Here is a 23,478-nt window from a genome sequence, read left to right on the forward strand (position 1 = left end):
AGTACGGTAACAGAAATAAAATGGTATCAATAATAATAGAAAATGGAAATAGAGCCGTAACATAAGAGTGGTAATAATTATCGTAATAATGGTACTTAGCATACTAGTATCTTGCAAACAGGTCGATTGTATTGACAAGAAAATAAATTAATGGGACTTGAACGACCGATCAAAGAAAACGAAATTGCGAGATGAATTTGCATCATTATCGAGCGTGTATACTCGATACTCGTGCAGGATATAAATATTTCCTGGATATGTGTGCTCTCGATATATGTTTTCTATATATGTACAACGCCTGATGCGCATCTCCATCTCCGTGAACATTATGCGCGCGTTTAGAAAAGTTTATTATTATTAAGAAATTGCCACGTAACGGGATACGTATTTCGCACGCATCGAGACCAATTGGAGTCCTAAATTCGAGTGTTTCGATTTTCCGATCCATTGCCCACCCATCTGCTGTGTTCGTGTTATACGTACAACAGACGGCAGACAACAGGCAACGTGGCATAACTTTCTCAGTCGTGGTAACAGAGTACAATCTTAGGAAATGTCGACTTGTTAATCGCTCCTGAATCACAGACGATCGACGATTAAAGATCGAGTGCTTCTTAGTGAACTAAGTTGGACCCACCACACATTATAAATACCTGCTTTCAACGGAGAAGAAAGCAAAGATGTCTTTGCTCTGCTTATCAAACTGGATCAAACTGATAATTTCTGACGATGCATTCGTCCGGTGGAATCTTTCAATCCCAAAAGTTCTCGATTACTCCAAAATATCCTACAGCGAGAGCAGAGACGGAAGGTTGGCTGAAAAGAATGGCTTCCTATGGAATTTTTTACACGAGAGGATGTCGTTTCCCAACTTTTCGTGAAATCTGCGGTTGAAAGATTGCGCGGTAGATCTTGGATATCTCGTACACACGTATAATAATCTAAAAGGCGTAATCTTCCTGTTTCTCCGTCTCCCCCTGCCGCCGCCGTCCCCCCCCGCCCTCCCCCGCTCCCCTCACTCACTCTCTCTCTCTCTCTCTCTCTCTCTCTCTCTCTCTCCCCCCCCCTCTCTCTCTCTTCCTTTTCTTATGTCTGCTCGCCTCTCGTTTCTCTTTCCTTTTTCTCTCTCTTTCGCGTCTCTCATTCTCTTCTTCATGCTCACCATTCTCACGTTTCTTCCACTTGGCCCTCGTTCTCGCGATACCAGTTTTGATCATTACAGCGCGACTCTCTCAAGGACGTACGATAATCCGTGACGATTCGCGGCGTGATAATGAACGAATCACCGCGCGAAAGTCCTTACGGAAGGCACTAATATGATATATTCTATCACAGAGTCTTCAAACGCGAGTCTTTGTTGTTCGCGACGATATTGTTGCGTCGTCGTTAGATAGATCGTTAGATAGATCGGAATTTCCTCAGATTCTGCGCTCGAGATCCTCGTGCAGGAGACTGTTGTTGTTGGTCTCGTGGATCGATGTGGGTGAGGACTCGTCGGGTTGCTCACCGCCGCTCAGTTCTAATTGACCGGTGCTGTCACCGCTGCTGGATCCGCATTCGCCATCGACGAACCTGAAGCGGGTATTCGTTCGTTGATTTCCGCTCGACAACAACTCTTGCGAAACTTTTCACGCGAATCACAGAGATCAAAGGAAGGAAGGAAGGAAGGAAGGAAGGAAGGAAGGAAGGAAGGAAGGAAGGAACATGCGTCAACGCGAGCGTTACGTTGGACGTGTTAAGCGATTAACAAATTAGGTTAGGTGGATGTGTGATACATATTCGATTGTATACGCGGCGGTACTGTGTCAGCGGTATGGAGAATGAATACGAGAGGAGTGTTGAGAGATTAAAGAGATATTTCGTTGCCGCGAGTCCGCGAGTTGAGCGATACACTTTTTTACGTTACAATCGCAAAAGCAGCAGATTAGAGAGATACTCACGTGTACGGCCGCTCCTCGCCGCGCATCTCGCATATAACATTCGTCAGCGCCATTATATAATTTTTCGCCAGTGTGAGCGTTTCTATTTTGCTGAGCTTCCTCTCCATTTTTACGTGTGGTATTACCTCTCGCAATTGCTGGAAATTACAACGGGACAAGTGGATTGAGAGAGCCTGTCATACGCGTAACGAGTCGCGGATTCGCGATAAACGCGAACAGAACGACGCGATGTATTGCGCGACGTATTACGCGACGAAATTGAATGCGCTCGAAAGTCGATACATTTTCATTCACATGTTGAGTGCGCGCACACGCACACGCACACGCACACGAGCACGCGCACGCACACACACGCACACACACACACACACACACACACACACACACACACACACACACACACACACACACACACACACACACACACACACACACGCACACACACACACACAAACCGCGATCGCTCGATCGAGTCAATCGCTTATCGACTGGAGTGGAGTTTACCGAGTTGGCTGAGCTTCGCTATACGCGCCATACGCCGCGTTTATCTCACGCGCGAGTCGTTTTAGTCTATATACTACTTCATTCGTATCATCATGTATTGAATTCAATTCCACTCATCGCATCAATTTCGCGCTTAACCCGCCGATGATCGACATAATATTTCGCGCGATAAGGCACGCTCGTGTCACGGAAAGAAACAGAGACTTTTTCAGAGAGCTGCGACAGCTCTTCTCATTTCTCAGCATGAAATTCGCAATCTCGATGAAAGACTTGACTTTTGAAATATCAGGTCTTGTTCGATTCTTGGCTCTCTTGTCCGATCGCTCCTGAACGCATTCCTAAACTTTTCGCAGCGAGATCCTCGGTGCGATCGAAGAGCGCGACCAAGAGCGGCAAGGGAGAGCATTTTACGAGAAAGTCAATTTACCTCGAAGGCGTCATTGAGGGAGTGCATTCTCATTCTCTCTCTCTCGTTGCTCTCGAGCCTCCTCAGGTTCCTTTCGCGCGCGGAAATTCCGCTTTTCCGTCTCCTCGTGGTCGGCGGTGCGCCACCGCGATTTCGTCTCTTCGCCTGCTTCGGGCTCCTCTCGCTGCCGCTGCTGTCGCTCTCCTCGGCCACCTGTTTTAACGTGTTTGGTTGTGTGTTTCATAATATTAGAAGATTTTTTATCTTTCCTCTCTCTCTCTCTCGCGCTCGCTCTCTCTCTCTCGCTCTCTCTCTCTCTCTCTCTCTCTCTCTCTCTCTCTCTCTCTCTCGCTCTCCCTCCCTCCCCCCCTCTTTCTCAAATATTTACGTAGTTACGCTACCGCGATGTTAGTACGAGTACATCACCATCAGGGAACTTTCAAGAATAAAAATATTTGCATTCAGATACATTGTACAGTTCTGTGAAACACGACTGCGCAATCCGTTTATTACGCGAGAGACCACGTTTGCGAGTGTTTTATAACGTGCACTCTTATCGTTCGTCATATCGGTATCTTGAAGGAATGGAGGCCAATGTCCAAAATTTACACTTTAATGATAAGAGAGTCCGAAAAGAAAGAGAGAGAGAGAGAGAGAGAGAGAGAGAGAGAGAGAGATTCACTTGTATCGCAAAAATTTTCTATAGTTTCAATAAAATTAGTCAATTAGTCGATGAGTTTTCTTTACTACTAGCTCCTCCTCCTTTTTCCAACAATAGATTGCCCCTATAGACATTTGTACATATGTAATATGTTAATGTAGAAACATGAACGAATTAACGCATTTGGCTGATATATATTACGACAGATTCGACAATATCTCTCGAATATATCGAACATCGAAAGGCAAAATTAAATACGCGCGTACGGAGATACGTTCCTCCTCCTCTCTCCCGCATCTCCGTCTGACAATCCACGATCCATGAAGATGTTTGTCTAACCGATAAAGTCGCGTTATAGATAAAACGTTAGCAATTTCATTTGCCGCTGCATAACGCTGATAAAGTGATTATTTACCAACTCAATCGCCGATAATGAGATGTGTCCCGCGTACGATTATATCCGAGCCGACGGCTTTTGCCGCGGGATTTTAACTTGTTATCACTGTTCACGGAATTTGCCTTCGGCATAATTTAGAGATTCCTTTAATTACTCGAGCAATGCGCTACGCCAACACCCGTATCATCACGCTCGTAAATTTCGTCGCGGACGCATCGTTATGCGCGACTAGTACACATCCGCCGGACACGGCGGATAGCTTTTTTTAACATTTGGACGTATTTCTTTTATTGTGACAAGGAGCAGTATCGTGTCTATACGGTCAAATGTATTGATGCAATCATTATTCACGATAAACGCTCTCTCTCTCTCTCTCTCTCTCTCTCTCTCTCTCTCTCTCTCTCTCTCCCTCTCTCTCTCTCTCTCTCTCTCCCTCCCTCCCTCCCTCCCTCCCTCCCTCTCTCTCTCTCTCTCTCTCTCTCTCTCTCTGTCTCCTTCCTTCGCTCTCACACAAATACATGCAGTATGAACAAAACACGTTGGTTCGCAAAAGTTGATTAATGCCGTTGATTGGGAGAGAAACTGGGTTCTAGAAAAGTTCTAGTTGCAGGTTTTAGCTTTGATCAGTACTTTCATTGAAGATTAGTGTCGTCGCGCTGTCGTCAGCACTATTCGGCAAGTGGGAAAACAAAAGAAGGGAAAAGAGAAAGGCGAGAGAATACCTCGACATGGTGGCGACCACGTTTCCCGGTAAGCGAGTCGACGGAGGCGTCGTCCAGGTCGATATACATCTCCCGATCGCCGCAGTCTTGGTCGCTGCCCGATAGCGCATCCAGTTTCCGCATTGTCCTAATCAAGATTACAGCACGATTGATCTGTAACACACCACACATCGCGTGGTCGTCGTCAGAGATTCGTACTTTCATTTTTCTTTTCTTTCTTTTTTTTTTTTACGCGATATCGGATGACAAGAGAGGAGAAGCGACGCCAGCATGACTCTCATTCTTCTTGCTTTATTTCGTTTCTCTCGTCAGATCGCTCTCTATCGATCGCTCAAACGTTGCCGATATTGTTGCGTCCTCTTCAATTTTGCTTTATTTACTTATTCATATTGATGATACGTCGTTTATTGTAATTTTACCGTGAGCTCGTGACGATAAGCGACACACATTGAGCAGAGTTTTGCAGAAACACACGTTTTAGCGTAATCGACGAGCGGAAGATTATAATTTGCACGAGACGAAAGCCTGTTATGTATAAATTGTTTGGAATTATTATAAAACATATAATTATTAAATTCCGAGTATGAAATAAGATTTTGAAGGGAGACGAGACACAAGAAACATCGCGATTAGTAACATCCACACGTTGAAGCACATTCTGAAGCATATCGGAAATAAAGTGCAGAGAATTTTCGAGCCATCGACGAAGATTGTGTCACTGTTGAACCCGATGAAAGTAGCGTTGTAATCTTATTTGTCAATACCGAGACACTCAGATTCTAAAATATTCATGGCAATATTGTAGCTCCGATTACCGACGCTACGAGTATTTCTTGAAATGTCGAACATTTTAGTGCGTGTGAAAAAGAGAGAGAGAGAGAGAGAGATAGAGAGAGAAACATAAAATAAGAAATAAATAAAGTGAAAAGGAAGAAAGGATACAAGTGAAAAAGCGATGCGCGTTGTGGGGGGAGGGGAGGAGGGGAGTCAACATGCGCGAATGGTGATAATGAAATCGGGGTATTTCCGTTTTTCCTGCTGCGTCTCAATGCGAGCAGAAAAATCCGCATACGTGCTGGATATCGATTTGATCATTAAAATTCAGCCGGAAGTAAAGTGCAATATCTTCGTCGATCGATCGCTTTTTTATTTCCCCTCACTGCTCGCAACCAATGTTTACAAAGTCACGCGTGTTACGCCACTGCAACTTTTTATACTCGTTCTTTCTCCCTCCCTCTTTGCTTTTTGTTCGTCTCGTATTATCCGACGTATAAATTCACAAACGACATGGCGATTAGACAGAGAGCCGGCCTGTTATCTGATTGGATAACACGCGTACATAGAGTTGCATAATTTATACACACATACGCACACAGAGAAACGCGCGAACGATGCGATGCATTTTGCATGACGTTCGCGGGAAGAGCGTACTTCCGATTTTATCGTCGTTTCCCAAAGTCCGTGGAATCCGTCGATCATTAGTCACTTGCGCAAAAAGATCTTTTCCGTCTTTGGACTGTTTTTCCTTTTTCTCTTTTTTCCTCTATTTTCTTAAATTGTTAAAGCTCGCTCTAGTGTCAGATTTTTTAACATTTTCCTTCAGTCATCATAATGATTAAGGAAAATTGCAATAATGCGTACGTACCATGTACGCACAAGACGAGCAGTTTAGAGAAAATGGGAGACACGAGGGTAAATCTATTGCACTACGCTAGATAACACACAAGATGGAACACGCAAGTGTGTGTGTGTGTGTGTCTCGCTTTTTAATTTTTTCTTCTTCGTCAGTGTAACGCGCAACACTGATCGAGACAATTGTTCCATGTCGTATCGCCGGCGGTATAACGGGACGTGCCGTCCCATAAGCTTATCGGATTAATAGTCGACGCTTTCGAGATGTTGCTCTCGTCACATCTCGAGTTGTTTATTTAATATGCTAATTCGTCGCAGCGCATCGAATTTCCGGCGACTTGTCGCCGGAACGAGAAGACTCGCTACGTCGCTACGTAGTGAATTATTAACACAAGCACCACGAAAATTCAATTCAGCGGCGCGCGCCGCTATTATAAAACTATCTAATCTACCTAATAACAACAACGTAAAGTTTAATATTCAATATTTATAACAATCGGTCGTAGTGAGATCACTCGCGCGAAAGTGGCTGGCGTTGATGCGACACCGATGACGAGCGCGCGTGCGCGCGCGCGCGCGCGCGCGAGCCGGTAGATGCCGAGGTCCGATTATTCGTCCGCATTTATTTATATTCGCGCAATCGTAACTGTAATGAATAGTAGCCGGGGGTGAAAAACTCGTGCGGTTGAACGCACGCGTGTCTAATCTGTAAGCGCTGCGTGCGTTAACGTCCGCATTATTATTGCTGCAGCAAGTATTACGAATCGCGACTTACAAATCGAAACGCGACGTGGCGAAATATCGTTTCGCGCACAGCTCGATTATTCGATTATGCGATTATGCGTCGAGACGCCGCCGCCGCCGCCGCCGCCGCCGCAATTATAACGCCACTTCGCGCGACATTTCGGCCACGCTTGAGCGCGCATATCTCGAAAATGCAAATTTCGCGTAGGAACACGCGGCGTCGGGTCCATGCCTTTCGCTCCTCGCGAGAAGCGAAGGAGCGTTTTTCGAAGGAGAGGAAACACAAAAATAGCGGCGTGAAAAGCTGCTTATGAAGAATTATGCAATAACGCACGTCGCGCGGCGTTACAACTTACGGCGTTTCCCTTTCGCGTCTATGCGTCTGTTTCTGCCGTTTCTTCTCGCGCGTCCGTTTCATTTAGTTTGCTCGATATATTTCCCGTGTATGTATGTACACGTTAGGACGATATATACGCGACCGATACACCTGCTCCTGTCGGCGCAATTTTTATCGTAGTCCGCGTTATCTCGCGGCGCTCACGAACCGAGTGCATGTTACACGTGTTTTCGCATAACAACAGTGACATAAAGAAATTCCCTGTTAAGAGTCCCGTTCTGATCGTTGGCGTTTGATTAGGGTCGAGAAATCGCGTGTAAAATAACTCTGCTCGTGATTTTGATTGTTATTCATTCGTATTGATCGGCTATTGATTTACTTTTTATTTTTATTATTTTGTATTTCTTTTATTACCCGCCGGTAATACCCGTGCTCCTCCTCACGCGCGCACCCACACACATTCTCTCTCTCTCTCTCTCTCTCTCTCTCTCTCTCTCTCTCTCTCTCTCTCTCTCTCTCTCTCTCTCTCTCTCCCTCTCCCTCTCCCTCTCCCTCTCCCTCTCCCTCTCCCTCTCCCTCTCCCTCTCCCTCTCTCCTCTCTCTCTCTCTCTCTCTCTCTCTCTCTCTCTCTCTCTCTCTCTCTCTCTCTCTGTCGACGCTCCGCGTGAAGAAAAGTGCCCGGCTTATCGTTGGATAAAATGTCAAGGGCGAATGTAAACAGCCGTAAGAATACGAGCGCAATTTCGAGTCGCGATTCCACGACGTTGTTTCGGCGTTGATCTCTCGGCTCGGATCATCGTCGTGTGTATCATTAAGTGTGCTCTAAGAACGCGCAATATATAATCGAACGATCCCTGATAATAATTACTAAGCCCCCGAAACGATAACCCCCCGAGAGCGCACGTTGTAATTTATCGTGCGCCGCGCCGCACCGCGTCGAGCCGGTACTGTCGGTGTCGAGCTATCGATGTGGTCTCTCGGATTTTGTGTAGCGCGACTTTCGATCTACGAATCCGGTTTCTCTCTAAGCTGCTTGTATCTTCGCTGTTATCTCGCGCTTCTCGCGACGAACCGAACGAAACGGAACGAACGAAACTCCGATCACGACAGACGACAGAGACGCGAGGAGAGTACCGATGACATTCTTGTCTCAGACAGCGCGCAGAAAAGTGCAGACGTGTTCATTCCGCGCTCAGTGAGTCGAGTGAAAAGGCTCGAAAACGATCGGTCGAAAGGGAGAAGAAAAAATTGCATTTACCTCGTCGGTCGATTATTCTCCATCAGTATCTCCGAGTATTGCGAGTCGAGTGCGTGCGTGCGTGCGTGCGTGCGTACGCTCTCACCGAGTCCACGTAGCGTTGCTAGCTGGCCACTGACAGTACGGCGCTTTTCGCCTCAGAACGTGTCTCGCACTTTTCCTTTCACACGACACTCATCGATCTTGCCACTAACTGTGAACCACTGGATCGTTACTCAACTTTTCGCGAAACTACCGTCTTTGACGAGTTATTAATAACGGCTCGTTGATCGCGCGCGCGCGCGCGCGCGCGCGAGAGTCGCCGTCGCAACGTTGAGAGTAACAACGGCGATTCGATGTTATCAGCGCAACAACGATAAGAAAATTTTAATTGCAACCTATATATAATGGACAGAGAGAGAGAGAGAGAGTTGTGGGACAGAGAAGGCGAGGAAGAAAAAAGAGACAGAGCAATAATGAGCGTAATTTTAGATTTGTCTCAAGAAAAGAATGAAAAATGAATTTGTGAAAACGAGAGAGAGAGAGAGAGAGAGACAGAGAGAGAGAGAGAGAGAGAGAGAGAGAGAGAGAGAGAGAGAGAGAGAGAGAGAGAGAGAGAGAGAGAGAAGGAGGGGGGAAAGGAGAAGAGAGAGAGAGAGAGAGAGAGAGAGAGAGAGGGGAGGGAGATAAATGGTGAATACGCTAATAATTACGCGTATCCGAAAGATCCAAGAAGTGGAACTTTATCAGCGTCAGTCGACGACTACGAGCTTGGTGTAGTCAGGGCCGGCCGAGCGCCCAATGCGAACTGACTATAACTGTAAACGATCACTTGTCGGCGAAGAGCTGAGGCGGCCCCACCGGCCTCCCTCGGGGACTCCCGCCACTGCATGAGAATACACTCGCGACAGCATGCCACATACACGACAGCCACGGCGGCATACCAGCAACGAACGTGCCGGTATATATGTATGTATAGCCGACGTGTACTGGCGAGAGAGAATACCACCACCTCCCGTCACAACTCTCCTCCACCGACTCCTACCAACTCCAAAAACCAGTTCTGCTCCAGAACCGCTTCCACCTGCTCGAACGCGGCTCGAGCACGAAGGCGCGGCGTTCTCTCTCTCTCTCTCTCTCTCTTTCTCTCTCTTGCGCGCGTGCGCGCGCGCGCGATCCGGGGCCCCATTAAAACCAAGATACCTTCTTCGAATATTTCGACTCGAGGATGGATGAAGAAAAAGAAGAAGGAGGAGGAAGAGAAGGAGGACGCGCGCGCATCGGAGTTTTCTCTTCTTCTTCGTATTTTTTCCTTCTTTTTCGTCGTCGTCGTCGTCGTCGTCGTCGTCGAACCATTTCGTTCCGGATTGCACTTTATTGCAGCGACCTGCTGAGTATCTGAAGTACTGGCGGTCACGTGATCGGCCAGCTCGCGACACGCGGCCGCATTCGAGGACGATTTTCCTCTCGACGGATAATTTTTCTTTTCTCCGTCATACCTTTTTCTTTCATTGTCGTTTTTATCCTATCAGGAAGCGCGCGCGCGCAGTATTCGGCATTATGCAACTTGTCGTAACTTCCGCGAAATGCAATGGCCTGCTGTCGCTGGTACTTATCGCTGCTGTAGACAAATTATCGCACGCTCGAGTGCCGAATGCGCCGTTTTTTCTACCGTCTTCCTTCTCCACACAAACGCAATTCGCATTTTCGCTAAGCTTCGAGCTTTATTTTCGCGCTCTGACGGTTGATTCTGTTAATTCTTAGAGAACGCGTCACCACGAGTGACGCGTTTTTAACTTAGAATCCCGAGAGAGATAGGTGGCTAATTAACATTTTTATGTCGTCTCGCCGTACACGAGTAAAACCGCAACCGAGAGATCCTCTTTCTCTCTTCGAGCCGGTTCCTGCGCGATTTAGGGTAACTATCAAGCGCGGGGTCGTACGCGCTTTGCGGGGGCATACGCGCGTGCGTGTATCTACAAGTTACATTAACATTACGACGTCACGAAAATATCAACTAGCGATGCGCGTCGGATTACGAAAGATTAGCTCTCGCCGGTCGCGAAAAAAGGAGAGAGAGAAGAAGAATACGTTTTCGTCTCCGGCCTGCCTTGCGCCTCGTGCTTCGCCATCGTTCGATAGACGATGAAGAAATGCGATTTCTCGTTGACGTGCGAAAATGTCAACAGACAGTAGCCTGCCGGCAACAGCGATGGTGGCGGCGACGGCGACGGCGACGGCGACGGCGACGGCGACGGAGATGACGGGGCGCGACGATGATATCGATCAAGATTTCGCTTCCGTGGCGGATCGGAGCACTTTCGTCGCGCTTGTTTTCTAGATCGCGACGTGCCAGAGAGAAGCTCGTATAGTAGTGTCGTCCCTGACAGCGTCTTCGTGCTCGTGATACGTTCGTCGCGGTTCGCGACGTAACGGTAACGCGAGAGACATTCCAGCTCGACTGAATCAGTCCGTACTGTTGGCCGACGTCCGTTCGTTGTCCATAGCCGATGATCACGTATCGGTCAAGGCCCCTTCTACCTTTTCCACACGCCGCGTACCTTCTTCCACTTTTATACGGTGAGGCCACCTTCACCTTCTCTCTGCGACTCCACGCGCGCGCGAGCGAGCGCGCGTTCTTCTCTTCTTTCCCTCAGGCTCGATCGTCGTTTCCGTTTCTCTTTCGCCTTTCGCACCGCTTTCGAGCGCCGAGAGAGCGCGAGCGAGAGAGCGAGAGAGCGAGAGAGCGAGAGAGCGAGAGAGAGAGAGAGAGAGAGAGAGAGAGAGAGAGAGAGAGAGAGAGAGAGAGAGAGAGAGAAAATACGACTTGAGCGTACTTGAAGTATAGTTGGCGACGAGCTGCGCCAGGTGAGAACAATGCGTTCTTGCGTCAACAATGTGATGAACAAACGAACGAACGAACGAACGAACGAACGAACGAACGAACGGATGAGCCGTGCGATTACACCTGCAAGCGGGCGGGGACGTCGCTTATAAAACGCGAACGCGTATACCGTATCCTTGTGACGTAACCCGGCAATATCGAACGGTAAAACGATCGAAATTATCGTTCGATCGCAATTGGCATTCTCCGCCGACATTTACGCTCAAATTCTTGTGTAAACATGTGTAAATGTAAGACTTACATTATTACATATCACGATAAGATTAAACACACACAGCTATTGAATACGTTACAATCGCACAGATTACATGCGTACTTGATAAAGGATACGTTGCGCTCTCAAAATTGACAATTTTTCTCCGATCAGTTAATTTAATTTACCAAATCACGCTCACGTATCGCGAATGATTTTCGACAGTCGAATTCAGTGGAACGGATCCGTCGAAAAGAGCACTAAAAAAATACGGAGGCGCACGGATAATCGGATTGTATTCCCCAGCCCTGCTTCTGCTTACCGCGAAGAAACGGACAATGTCCCGAATTTCTCAACATTGCTATGCAGAGTGCTGCGTTATGGGCTCGTTCGATTGATATCGATCGACAATAACGCACGGCACGGCGCGCACGCGGGGGTTCTCTCGGTGTGTTCTCTTGACTCGGCAAGAATTCAACTCAAAACACGCGTTGATACACACCTTCTTTCTTGCTACGCTTGCGACGCCGCTGCCGCTGTGCCGCATAAGTGCGCGCGCTTTGCATTCCCGTCGCAATGTCTCGGGGACAATGTTTAACCCGTTAAAACTGCAAGCCGATCGACCGACACAACGAGCTCGAGGGAGCGCTCGAGACGGGAGGGATATAACGTAAATTCCTTTTTCTCAATATTTTTTTTTTTTTCTTTCTTTTTTAGTGAAATTTAACGAGAAAAGTATCGTTCATTCAATTATCTCTTGGTAATTCGAGAACCCCTGGAAGAACGCGAAAATGATTGCTCGGTCTTGTTTAATTTGGCCCCGGTTATTACAAAGGACCGGTTTAATGTTTCTCCCGCGGCGTGCACTCTGGTATTATGTACCCGGTACATTCGTGTGACGACTCGGCGAAATTTTTCAAGGAACCATCAGCATCTTGATATAATAACCGTCTGTACTTTGTTTGTATTCTTCTTGGACGAAATTGCGCGCGTGCGCGCGCGCGTGTGTGTGTGTGTGAAAAAACAGGAAACTACATTGGAAAAGAAGAAGACGAGAGAGAGAGAGAGAGAGAGAGAGAGAGAGAGAGAGAGAGAGAGAGAGAGAGAGAGACAGAGATCACGACTTGTAATCTTAGCGTTGCTCTGATAAGCTTCAAAAACACATGATGGATAATCTGTTACTCTGTATCGTACCATAAATCATATTCGGATTCGGTCTAGTCTTAGACAATTGACTTGTCCGTGATCTAAAGTTCAAAACGAGGAATACGGAGGCGCGGGCGCGGCGTCGGCTCGCGCGGTATGTCCCTTTAAAAATTGTCGCTGGATCGATCAGAGACGGGGGCAGAAAACGAAAAATGAAGGTTCCATCAAGCCGAATCGGAATCCGCCCTCGCCCCGGGCGCAATTTCTCTCCAACGATCCAGGTCGAAGTAGCGGCGCGGGAGCGAAACTGCAGAGGAGGTAAGAAAGGGAGGAAGAGTTGCAGGGCAGCTCTTTTTATTCCATCAATTTTTATGGCTCATAAGTAAGGCGAACGAGAAGAGAGCGAGGGAGAGAGAGAGAGAACAGCAAGGGACGAAAGGTTACGAATCTTACGTAAAATATTTTCAGCTCATTACCGGAGGCGAGATGAAAGATTGAAAATTTTTCGCTCGCAAAAACGATAGAATTGTCTCGAGAGAATCGTAGTCAGAGTTTTGCAAAATTTTCCGTAAGAATAAGAAAGAACACGCGCGCGCGCATTTTTGGACGATTGGACGAGCATTAGCCATTTATTGTAGTGTGCGACCAGCAGAGAGTGTACTTCGAGTCGTTTTCTCGAGATGAACGAGTCTTTATTATAGCTGTGCAGCTGATGCAATTGATAAGTGAGCATGATTGAAGAATGGTTTTGCCTTATCCAAGTCGCCTTGGATCTCGCACGAGATTTTGCCTATCGTTCGTGAGAATAATCGGTATCGAGTCGGCGCGGCGCGCGCAGTACGGCGCTCGAGGGTTTCCAGCGTGCGCGCGCGCGCGCTCGCGCGCGCTCACGGCGCGTCAGTGTGAAAATGCTCCTTTCACCCGGATTCTGGCGCGGGAATGTCGTTGAACGACGAACGACGAACGACGATAGAACGCATTCGCCGGCGGATTCTCTCGATCCGTTCGCGCGAGCGAATGGTCTTTGAATGCTCGTGAATTTGGCCGGGTCTACAGGAAAATCGTATCGATCGGATCGTTGTCAATCAGGCAGGAGGAGAGAGACACTGAGTCTCTGTTAATAAACAGCCATTTCGCGATAGCTGTCGATCATTCGTTTGAGTATATTTGTCCTTGGTAAGTCACGAGAATTTTTGCTGCGCGCGCGCGCGCTTAGGTGAACAGGCTTATTATTATATTTTTACAGCGCGATGCGAATGATGAACGTTAATGCGCGTTAACGACGCGACGCGCGCGGCGGCAGAGTGCTCGATTATTAATCGAAATTGCCCGTGGTGTGGTTGTTAGTTCGCGGCGTGCTTCTTGCCGGTGTGTGCCCGCTGCACTCGGTGAAATCCAGCCGGCCGCGCGAGTTAATTGGACTACTTACATATTCCGGTCCGCAGGAATTTTTCAGCGCTCGCACGCTCGCGCGAAAGATCACGTAAACGCGGATGTAAAGCGGCGAACGAGCGAGTGGAAGAGAACGGTGGTGTGCGCCGGCGCGCACGCGCAAAGCCGGCGCGAACGCACGCGATTTTTCTCGTGTTTCGATCCTTTGGAAAAAATAATCCTTCGATTCCGCGAGTCCGCGAGAACGGACAATTTCGCGCATATCAATATCGCGATATTTGTTACCGATCCGATCGCAAACAATCACAAACGCACTAATGAATCGCGTACTCTCGCGACTCTCGCGAACGAGGATTGAACAATGTTCACGGTAAACTGACTGACGTCGTCCTCCCTGCCGTATATACAGCTAGTGGCAGAAAGTTGCAACAACTTTCTTTTGACAACTACGAGTTTCGTAATCGAAAGGAAAATGTCTTCGTATCTTCCTTCTCCTCCCCCCTCTCTTCTCCCCTCTCTCTCTCTCTCTCTCTCTCTCTCTCTTTCTCTCTCTCTCTCTCTGTCATTTTCAGAAGATAAATCTTCCCGTATCTTTGACTACCTCAAACGTTTCGCGTCGGTTATCGAGGTTGCATCGTCGTGACGCAACGAGATTTTTCCTCTTTGGACCGTATAAATTAAATTTACAAAATATTTTGAAAAATTCAACATACCTCTTTTGGATATTCTTTCCGGTTATACATATTCTCCGAAATTCCTCGTGCTAATCGCGGTCGATCGCAAATATCGAGCGAGGCAGAATGTTACTGAATATTTTTCAAGTTTGCTCGGTGAGTCGGTTTTACTTTGCTCGGTTTTGCAAAAGCGATATCGAGACGCAGGAAAAGTGCAACGCTCGCGGCTGTCTGGAATGTAACGCCGTAAAAAGGCCTCTTACCTGGCTTACCTGGCTGAGGAATACAATTAATAATGAAGAAATGACTGGTAGCGGACTTTCCGTCTCTCTCGTTTGCCGCTCGAATTGAACGTGCCTTTTTCTTTCGCCTCTTATTACACGCGCGTGATTCCTGATTCGCACTGGCGCTGACATAGAGCATGAAATTGATTGAAAACACCGGATAGACAACACCGGACAGGACGAAAATATTCTATTCAATTGTATGATAAAAAGTAAAGACGTTCTTTCAAACGTCTGTCTCTTTTATTCATGTCGAGCCTTTGAAGACCGATGGTGACGCGATGAATAAAACGCAGATAGATTGGTGAAAAATTAAAATTTGGGTAATTCAGAGAGAATGCGTACGTATACTTTTTACATATTTAAAGAATATATAAGAATATATACAAGAATATTTCAAGGCACGCGCGCGCGCGCGCGCAATGAGTGGATAGACTGTTTTCAAACGGCCAATTTCAATTTATTTATCTATCTATCTATCTAGATTGTCCAAACACGAAAAGTCCAAACACGGTCTCGAGGATTCATATACCGCCCTGACGAATCTACTGGCCCTGGCGAAAATTATATTTTTACATACTGGCGTCGCGTACACGCCAGTTTACCGTAAACGTAATAAGAGCAAAAATAGCAACAAATATCCTTCGCAACAGTAAATTTTATTATTCCGAAAACTGATAAGCGAGTGAAGCGAGCGACTTCTCGTCGCAAGTAGCAAAGTCAGTGGGCAAATAAAATTCCCACGTATCCTTTCGACTCGCTTCGACCCGTTTTCGAACCGCGTAAAATGCGACAAATGTGATGAATTAATCGATAAAGTGATGCATCCGAGATGAATTTCTCCGTCGTGCTATCTGTAAAGACTGGATGGACATACCGACGTGTCTTTCGGCATGTGCATACGAGTAATGTACGTGTACATCACGTTCAAAGCCGTAGCATGACTTACGAACCGAGACGAGCCGAGCGAGATATCGCTTCCGCTCGGTTGTTTCCTCGCTTGATTTTTTTTCCTTTTTTACTGAGCAATCGCGCCGCGATCCGTAAGGCGCGATCCGCGGCGTTGAAATCGCTCCAAGTCCGCTCTCGCGCGATTTCTAAATCGCGGAGCGATCGAGCGCAGTAGGTGCACTTTCTCCGGTGCCTTTCTCGTGGCATTAAGACACATCCCGGACTCCTGGCACAGGATACCCGATCCGATCCGATCCAGGTCGACTCGAAAATAGTTTTGTAATTGAATTTCGAGCGTCGAGAGAGGGAGCGGGAGCGAGAAAGAGAGAGAGAGAGAGAGAGAGAGAGAGAGAGAGAGAGCACGGGGGAGAACCCCCCGGAGCCACATGGAGGCGGCCATCCCGAGCACCCCGCGCGTGCGCGTACATCCTGCGTTGCGAAAGCGACGGACTGAGAGTGGACTCGAGCGCGAGCGATCGAGTCGAGTAAAACGATTGCAAGTAAGAGTGAATAACGGTTCTTACTGTTCTATACTGTTACCAGTCGCGCTACGGATACAGTCGATTTCAGCGAACACCCTATCTCTTCTCCGTATCGCGTTTCTCTATGCAAAGAAGAAGAAGAAGAAGAAGAAGAAGAAGAAGAAGAAGAAGAAGAAGAAGAAGAAGAAGAAGAAGATGATGATGATGATGATGATGATGATGATGATGATGATGAGAAGGACAGGAAAGGAAATAGACACAATGCCACATTTAATATCCGCTTACTCTCTCGCGCAATGGCGCGCGATAAAAGTAATGAAATAAAGATTCTTCTTTCTCCTAAGATTTATCATTACGTCTGAATTTATAGCCGCGCTGCTATGCGGCTGTGTGTACGTGTGTACAAACGGATAAAACGCTCCGTCAGAGATTTATTCTCTCGGATTGGACAAGTTTCACTTTATAAAACGGCGAGACAGGCTGGAGATCCTCCGGAGGATCTGGCAGATAGGCTACAAGATACGATAGAATAAAGCGACCGGCTTGCGATATACGTGTTCCCCTCTGGAATCTACTCTCGAGGAGACTGTCGTGTGGGTGGGAGTCTTGAAAACTAGGCCTCGCGTAAGAACTAACGCGCGAGTCTAACGGGTGTACGAGTTGGTCGCGCGTGCGCGCGCGACCGGTAGGTCGACCGGTAAGTCGGTCCATCCGTCATCCGGTCGAAAGGCGAATTAATGGCGATATCGAAATACACTGCGGAGATCCCGTCAAGTCCCCGGGGATTCGAGTCGTGGCTTCTGCTATCTCGCCATACTACCTACCTACCTACCTACCTACCTACCTACCTACCTACCTACCTACCTACCTACCTACCTACCTACCTACCTACCTACCTACCTACCTACCTACCTACCTACCTACCTACCTACCTACCTACCTACCTACCTACCTACCTACCTACCTACCTACCTACCTACCTACCTACCTACCTACCTACCTACCTACCTACCTACCTACCTACCTACCTACCTACCTACCTACCTACCTACCTACCTACCTACCTACCTACCTACCTACCTACCTACCTACCTACCGGCTCGCGACACTTTCGCTCACTAGAGGGGAGGGACGCACGTACGCACATTTCCACGTGGAAACCTCGCGCGAGTGCGCACGCGTCAATCTCCCGCGCGGCTACACCCTGTAGCCGCGCGGTCGATCTCTCGATTCTCTCGAATCGGCCTCGAGGTGGCGGATGCGGATTGGCGCTCCGCTCCAGCTAGACTAGTTGTCACAGATTCATCACTGTGGATTAGAGATTAGAATCCACTGATTTCCAAGGTTGGTGCGCGTTCAGTGTCGATCGGCCGGTCAAAATGTTTCAATCTCCATGTTCTGCAATCCTCAATCCTTTGAACTTCAAGCTCAATCTGATTCCGGCGAATACTTAGCGCTTAGCGATCCTTTCTAAAACAACTCTCTCGAGACGTTCGAGACGGATAAAGTAAACGAACGAGGAACGAGGAACGAGGAGGATGTCGCGAGCGTTCGCCAGCGTTCGCCAGCGGAGAGAGAATGAGAGCGAATAGCAAGCAAGTTAAGAAACGATAGCTCTCTTTTCGCGAGAGCGCGAGAGACGCAACTTCTCGCGAAAGAGATGCGCGCGCGCGCGGTGCTTTTGCCTCTCTTACCCTATGTGTATACTCTACATATATCCTACATACCCTACATACCGCGATGGACTAATGGACGCCGCATAGACACACACGTGACACAAGGCCGTGCAATCACCTTGGTGAGAGAGACACGCTTGTGTCTCTCGAGACGTCGCGCCGCGCCGCGCCGCGCCGCGCCGCGGGGGACGTTCTTTTTGCGCGCGCGGACCGAGTAGCGGAATCGCCATTTTACAGTTAGCCCAGTCGGATGTTCGACCTTCTCCGCCTTCATCGCGAACAAACGCGAACGCGACCGCGACCGCGTGGATTTGCGCACACGTGAGGAGGAGCAGGCAGGCAGGCAGGCAGGGAGGGAGGGAGGGAGTAGCGGTGTAGCGGGGTTATCAGGTACGTGTTACATCCCTGCACCGTTCTCCGTCGCTTTTGTCCTACACTCTGCACGGCCAATTATTCGACATGATAATAGCAATCGTACGCGGCGTGCGTTAAATAAAGACAGCGTTTCTCGCATCGCGTTATGAAATCGACGAAAGCGAGGGAAAGTAACCTCGCGTACGCGCCTCGTCGTACCGACGCGTACGTCGCTATCGTGTGCAATGCCGCCTCGATGTTGCGCGTGTAGGACGATACTTGGTGTCGAACTTTGTTCGATTGTCGATTGTCCTCTCGCGACATGCTTAATCCCCAAACGTGTCAACACGCGACAAAGCGAATCATTTTGTAAATGTTGAGTCCGCATTAGCGCATCATCGAGTCCGTATCAGAGAGAGAGAGAGAGAGAGAGAGAGAGAGAGAGAGAGATATGGACAGTTGAGAATTGCGGGTTAAAGATTAGAATTTGACGATTCGATCAATTTTGATCTTGATTCGCCCCGGTCTTTGCTTGAAAAAGACGTACCATCTCTTTTGGACATGCTTTGACATGTCTTTGCACCGCCACCGCCACGGCTGGATCAACAGATGAAACAGATGACCAGTAGAGAACGGAAAGCGACCGTCTCCTTCGATAAAGGATCTTCCACGCCGCGGATCAATAGTGATCAAATCGGGATGTCCTACAAATATCGCGTTTTTCCCCTCTCCGCTGCCAGCTTTCTCTCTCGCTCTCTCGCTCTCTCGCTCTCTCTCTCTCTCTCTCTCTCTCTCTCTCTCTCTCTCTCTCTCTCTCTCTCTCTCTCTCTTTCTCTCTCTCTCTCTCCTCTCTCTCTCCTCTCTCTCTCTCTCTCTCTCTCACTCTCTCTCTCTCTCTCTCTCTCTCTCTCTCTGCCCCTGTGCGAGGTAAAACCGCATCGGAATCCGCGACACGATGAGCGGTTAGCGGAAAGCATGTTGGAGGTACTACGTTACGAGACAATACGTTACATGATGTGCTGATTGGCCTTTCTCTTGGTCGATGCGGCTGCGCGCGCCTCTCTCTCTCTCTCTCTCTCCTTGTATCATCTCGTTATCGTCAACGACGCGTCGTTGGAAAACGACGTCGGATCGGAGTCCGACGTCAATGTTAAGCGCGTTTCCCGGCGACCTTGTCGATTACGACACACTTGTTAACACACCGCCGTCCCCGCCTCTGTCGCGCGTCTGTCGCGCGTTTACACATGTGTCGTCGTGCGCGCGCGCGCGAGAATCGAATCCGATGGCACGGCGCGGCGCGGCGCGGCGGAGGGAGATACGATGCTGCAAACGCGAAACACGCAAATATTTGTATCTCGCGAAAACGGCTGCGCGATCGAGACAGCGGAAGCGAGACACAACGACGTCTTAATGCGAGAGCTCTATATTACGCATGCGTGCGTATGCATGCCTGCCTGCATCTACACAGCTGCGCGGCAGAGCGCATCGGTAAATTCATTTTTCAACAAAGACACCTCGATTACCCATGAATACCTCGGGTAACGAGTTCTTATCTCGTGCGACTTGCGAGTGGCTTCCAGTCCAGTTAAAGAAACGCGACACGGTTGAAGAAAAACGGAAAAAAAGAGAGAAAAAAGTAACAGGAACAGAAGAGAAAGACAAGAGCGACACAGTCTCATTGAGCATTGTTCGAAGACGAAGAAGGCTAAATTGGTGGACGTTTCGGGCAAACTTGAATTTTTCTCAAGGCAAAGGGCTACAACACGATGGGTAAACAGGTCGCATACTACAAGCGCGCACAAACACGCAGCCGAATCGCGCGGCGGAATTCGACGGTATCGATCTCTATTGAAAAGGATGCCAGAGTTGGGTTCGAGAGAGCTCCGAGTCTCTCTCTCTCTCTCTCTCTCTCTCTCTCTCTCTCTCTCGAAACTGGCTGCTCCTCGCTAAAGTTGCTAAATCCCGTCCCATTAACCTCTTGATCGGCGATTACGGGCGAGCGGATAATGATCGACGATTCAGCGTTTCGCTCGAGCGGTTCTTGATAAGTTCATTCGAAACTAGTCGCGAACGCACGATCGGTGAACCATCGATCGTTCAACTTTTTTATCACTGTTCTATCTAATACACAGGCACGTCATAATACATTGATACACACGCGAGATACAAATCTTTCTCGCACCGATCGGTGAAACTCGTTAGAAACTTTCGGCTCGGCTCGACTCGACTCGCTTCGGTTCGGTTCGGTTCGCCTGCGGCACGCTGCGAAAAAAATTGCATTCGCCAAGGAATGTTTCGTTAATCGCAAGCGAATCGATTATTTCGGGAAAGGGCTTTGAAATCATTTGGCATTAGTGCGAAAGAGGCACTTGCATAGTCGTTGCGAAAACTGCACCGCTGCTGCAGTTTTACCAGGTCAAGCATTAAAATTTTTAACAATTTTCCACATTGACGAAAACATTACAAAAACATTATTTCGCATGATTTCACCGTCGTCGGAAATTTGAGCATTTTACAACATTTATACGATGCGCGACACGCTGTATTCATCTAGGTAAGAGAGAGAGATAGAGAGAGAGAGAGAGAGAGAGAGAGAGAGAGAGAGAGAGAGAGAGAGAGAGAGAGAGAGAGAGAGAGAGAGAGCATAAAAGCGATCGTAACAATTTCTTTCTTTTCGGGAGAGTTCGTTACTTGATGACTCGCGTCCTTTCTGTAACGAATAACGCAGTTTAGCGAAAAGAGCGGCTATTTATCCACAGCGCGAAGGTGAACGATAGGCAGAGGTCAGAGGTAATCTGTTTGTACGCATTGATAAAGGTAGACTCGTTTCGCAAAAATCTCAAGTGGTCGTGCTCAAGAGAGGGGAAAGTTGGGGACGAGAGTGAGAGAGAGAGAGAGAGAGAGAGAGAGAGAGGGGAGGGGTGATCAATTCACACGTAATGCAATCTCCCAAAATCCCGGGTCAGAGCGTAGTTTTCGGTGCTCGAGACGCGATAACGCGATCGCAATCTTGAATGGTAATTACCCGCTCTAACGGATCGCTCTGTCTTGCGTCAAAGAGAACGATACACACACGTCTCGGCGCGATTATACTGTAAATCCCGACTCGACCCGACTCGCCTTGCCTTGCCTTGCCTTGCCTTACTTTGCCTTGCCTTGCCGCAATTTGATATTTCAAATCCTAGTTGTGCGCTCACTTAAGGCCGATTTAAGTTGACCGTCTCGCGTTTTGTGTTTCGCTTGATATCACGCAACTGCGTGCACGTAATCTTTGCCTGAACGATCGAGAGGCGCGACATTCAATCCATAAAGTAGCTTCAAAGTTACATCCTTCCCTCAGCGTTAATATGCAAGTGCATTCGCCGAGATTTCTCTGTTTTGAAGATATATCTCAACCGTCAAAGCCTACATCTCTTGTTGGATACTTTTGCTAACTCTCTCTCTCTCTCTCTCTCTCTCTCTCGGCTCAAAGAAGGATTTAGTTTGTATCCTCAAGGAAACACTGCGAGAGTCGCACGCATGATCGATTCGTTGATTCACATTGATATAAAATCAATATCGGTAGGCAGAAAGATATTTTTAATTTTCGCGATAAGATAAAGTCGCAAACACGCACACAATCACGCGCAAAAATTGTCGTTTGGAATAATCGGCCGAAAACGAGCATGGTACGCGTTGCGCTGTTTCCTCTTTTCTCTTCTTCTCGATTATTTTTCTCGATAAAGGCGCAAGGCGCTGCCGCGATCTCATCCCGATTCTCCGCAGTTTCTTCAAGCAGTCATCCGACTTACCGCCGCGTCATCAAAGACAAAGTTAGTCGACTCGCGCACGCATTCTAACCAAATTTCCCGTCTCGCCCAGCATATCTCTCCTTTTCTCTTCCCTCGTCCCATATGATCTTCCCTTTCTTCTTCCAGATAAGTGTATAACGTCCACAGCTCTCCGCGTCACGCGTCGTCTCTCTTCTCGCCTCCACGATTATCGGTCGCACGCAGTCGAAGACGAGGACGTGGCGTTTCGCCGATTCGTAGGCATTCCGAGGAGCGCGACACGTTGCGTTAATAAGGCGCCTCGGGAGGGGGAGAGCTTTTCTCTTGTGTGACACGTGTACTCGCGCGCGCGCGCGCGTTGTTCTCTTTTCCTTTTTCCTTCTTTCTCCCCTTCCCCTTAATTCCTTCCCCTTTCCTGTCTCGTCTCCTTTTTCTCGGTCTATTTTTTTGTTAATGCACACGCTCAGCTCAGCGGTACCGGGCTTATCTCGACCTCGCTCTCGATCACGGTGCACACCTATACGGGCGTCGTGTGCCGTGCGCGCGCGCGCGCGCGCGCGCGAACACGCCAAAAAATAATTGGCCCGTATCTATAACTATACAGGAGGCAGACTTCTTTCTCCGTTCTCCTCGCCTCCTGCCCGCATAATCGCCCGCGGCTCCCTCGCTTACGTTACGTTCACCCCGCGAAACGCGAGAAAGGTGTATTTATTTCTGCTGCTATACAGTCGAGCACGAGAGTGCGCGAACGAGCGAACGAGCGAACGAGCGAACGAGCGAACGAGCGAGATCGACGATCGACCTGATTTGATTTGACAATGTAATGCGACGACGCGCCTTTTACGACACCTCAAAATCGATGCAGACCGGATTCTTTTCGTTTCGGCGATTGCCCAATCACTCCGCCGCGGCCGCGCAGCGCAGCGCCGCGGCCGCGGCCGCGGCCGTGTCGCGAAACTCCGCGCTTCGATATCGCTCGCGCATTCGCAATTGTTATCAATATTTATTGCGGAGGTTGCACACCGCGATCCGGTATCTAGTGTCACTCCGACGAAACGCAGATCTCGCAAT

At 48.4% G+C, this 23,478-nt stretch overlaps 1 protein-coding gene across 2 annotated transcripts; it reads right to left on the reverse strand.

Moving 5' to 3' along the window:
• Window positions 1-1,068: 1,068 nt before the first annotated feature.
• On the reverse strand, window positions 1,069-19,673 carry LOC105191140 (protein dimmed). Of its 2 annotated transcripts, XM_011154332.3 has the most exons (6): window positions 9,294-9,401; window positions 8,602-8,978; window positions 4,631-4,783; window positions 2,872-3,063; window positions 1,941-2,077; window positions 1,069-1,572 (listed from the first exon to the last, which is right to left on the reverse strand). In XM_011154332.3, exons 3-6 carry the CDS (start codon window positions 4,751-4,753, stop codon window positions 1,419-1,421), a joined length of 606 nt encoding a protein of 201 aa, XP_011152634.1. In that variant the 5' UTR covers window positions 4,754-4,783; window positions 8,602-8,978; window positions 9,294-9,401; the 3' UTR covers window positions 1,069-1,418. The 2 variants fall into 2 exon arrangements, with proteins under 2 accessions (XP_011152634.1, XP_019700641.1); XM_019845082.2 differs by lacking the exons at window positions 8,602-8,978; window positions 9,294-9,401 and adding an exon at window positions 19,649-19,673.
• Between the last annotated feature and the right edge of the window lie 3,805 nt (window positions 19,674-23,478).

The sequence above is a fragment of the Harpegnathos saltator genome, unplaced genomic scaffold, assembly GCF_003227715.2.
Source record: "Harpegnathos saltator strain DR-91 unplaced genomic scaffold, Hsal_v8.6 scaffold53, whole genome shotgun sequence".
NCBI lineage: Eukaryota > Metazoa > Arthropoda > Insecta > Hymenoptera > Formicidae > Harpegnathos > Harpegnathos saltator.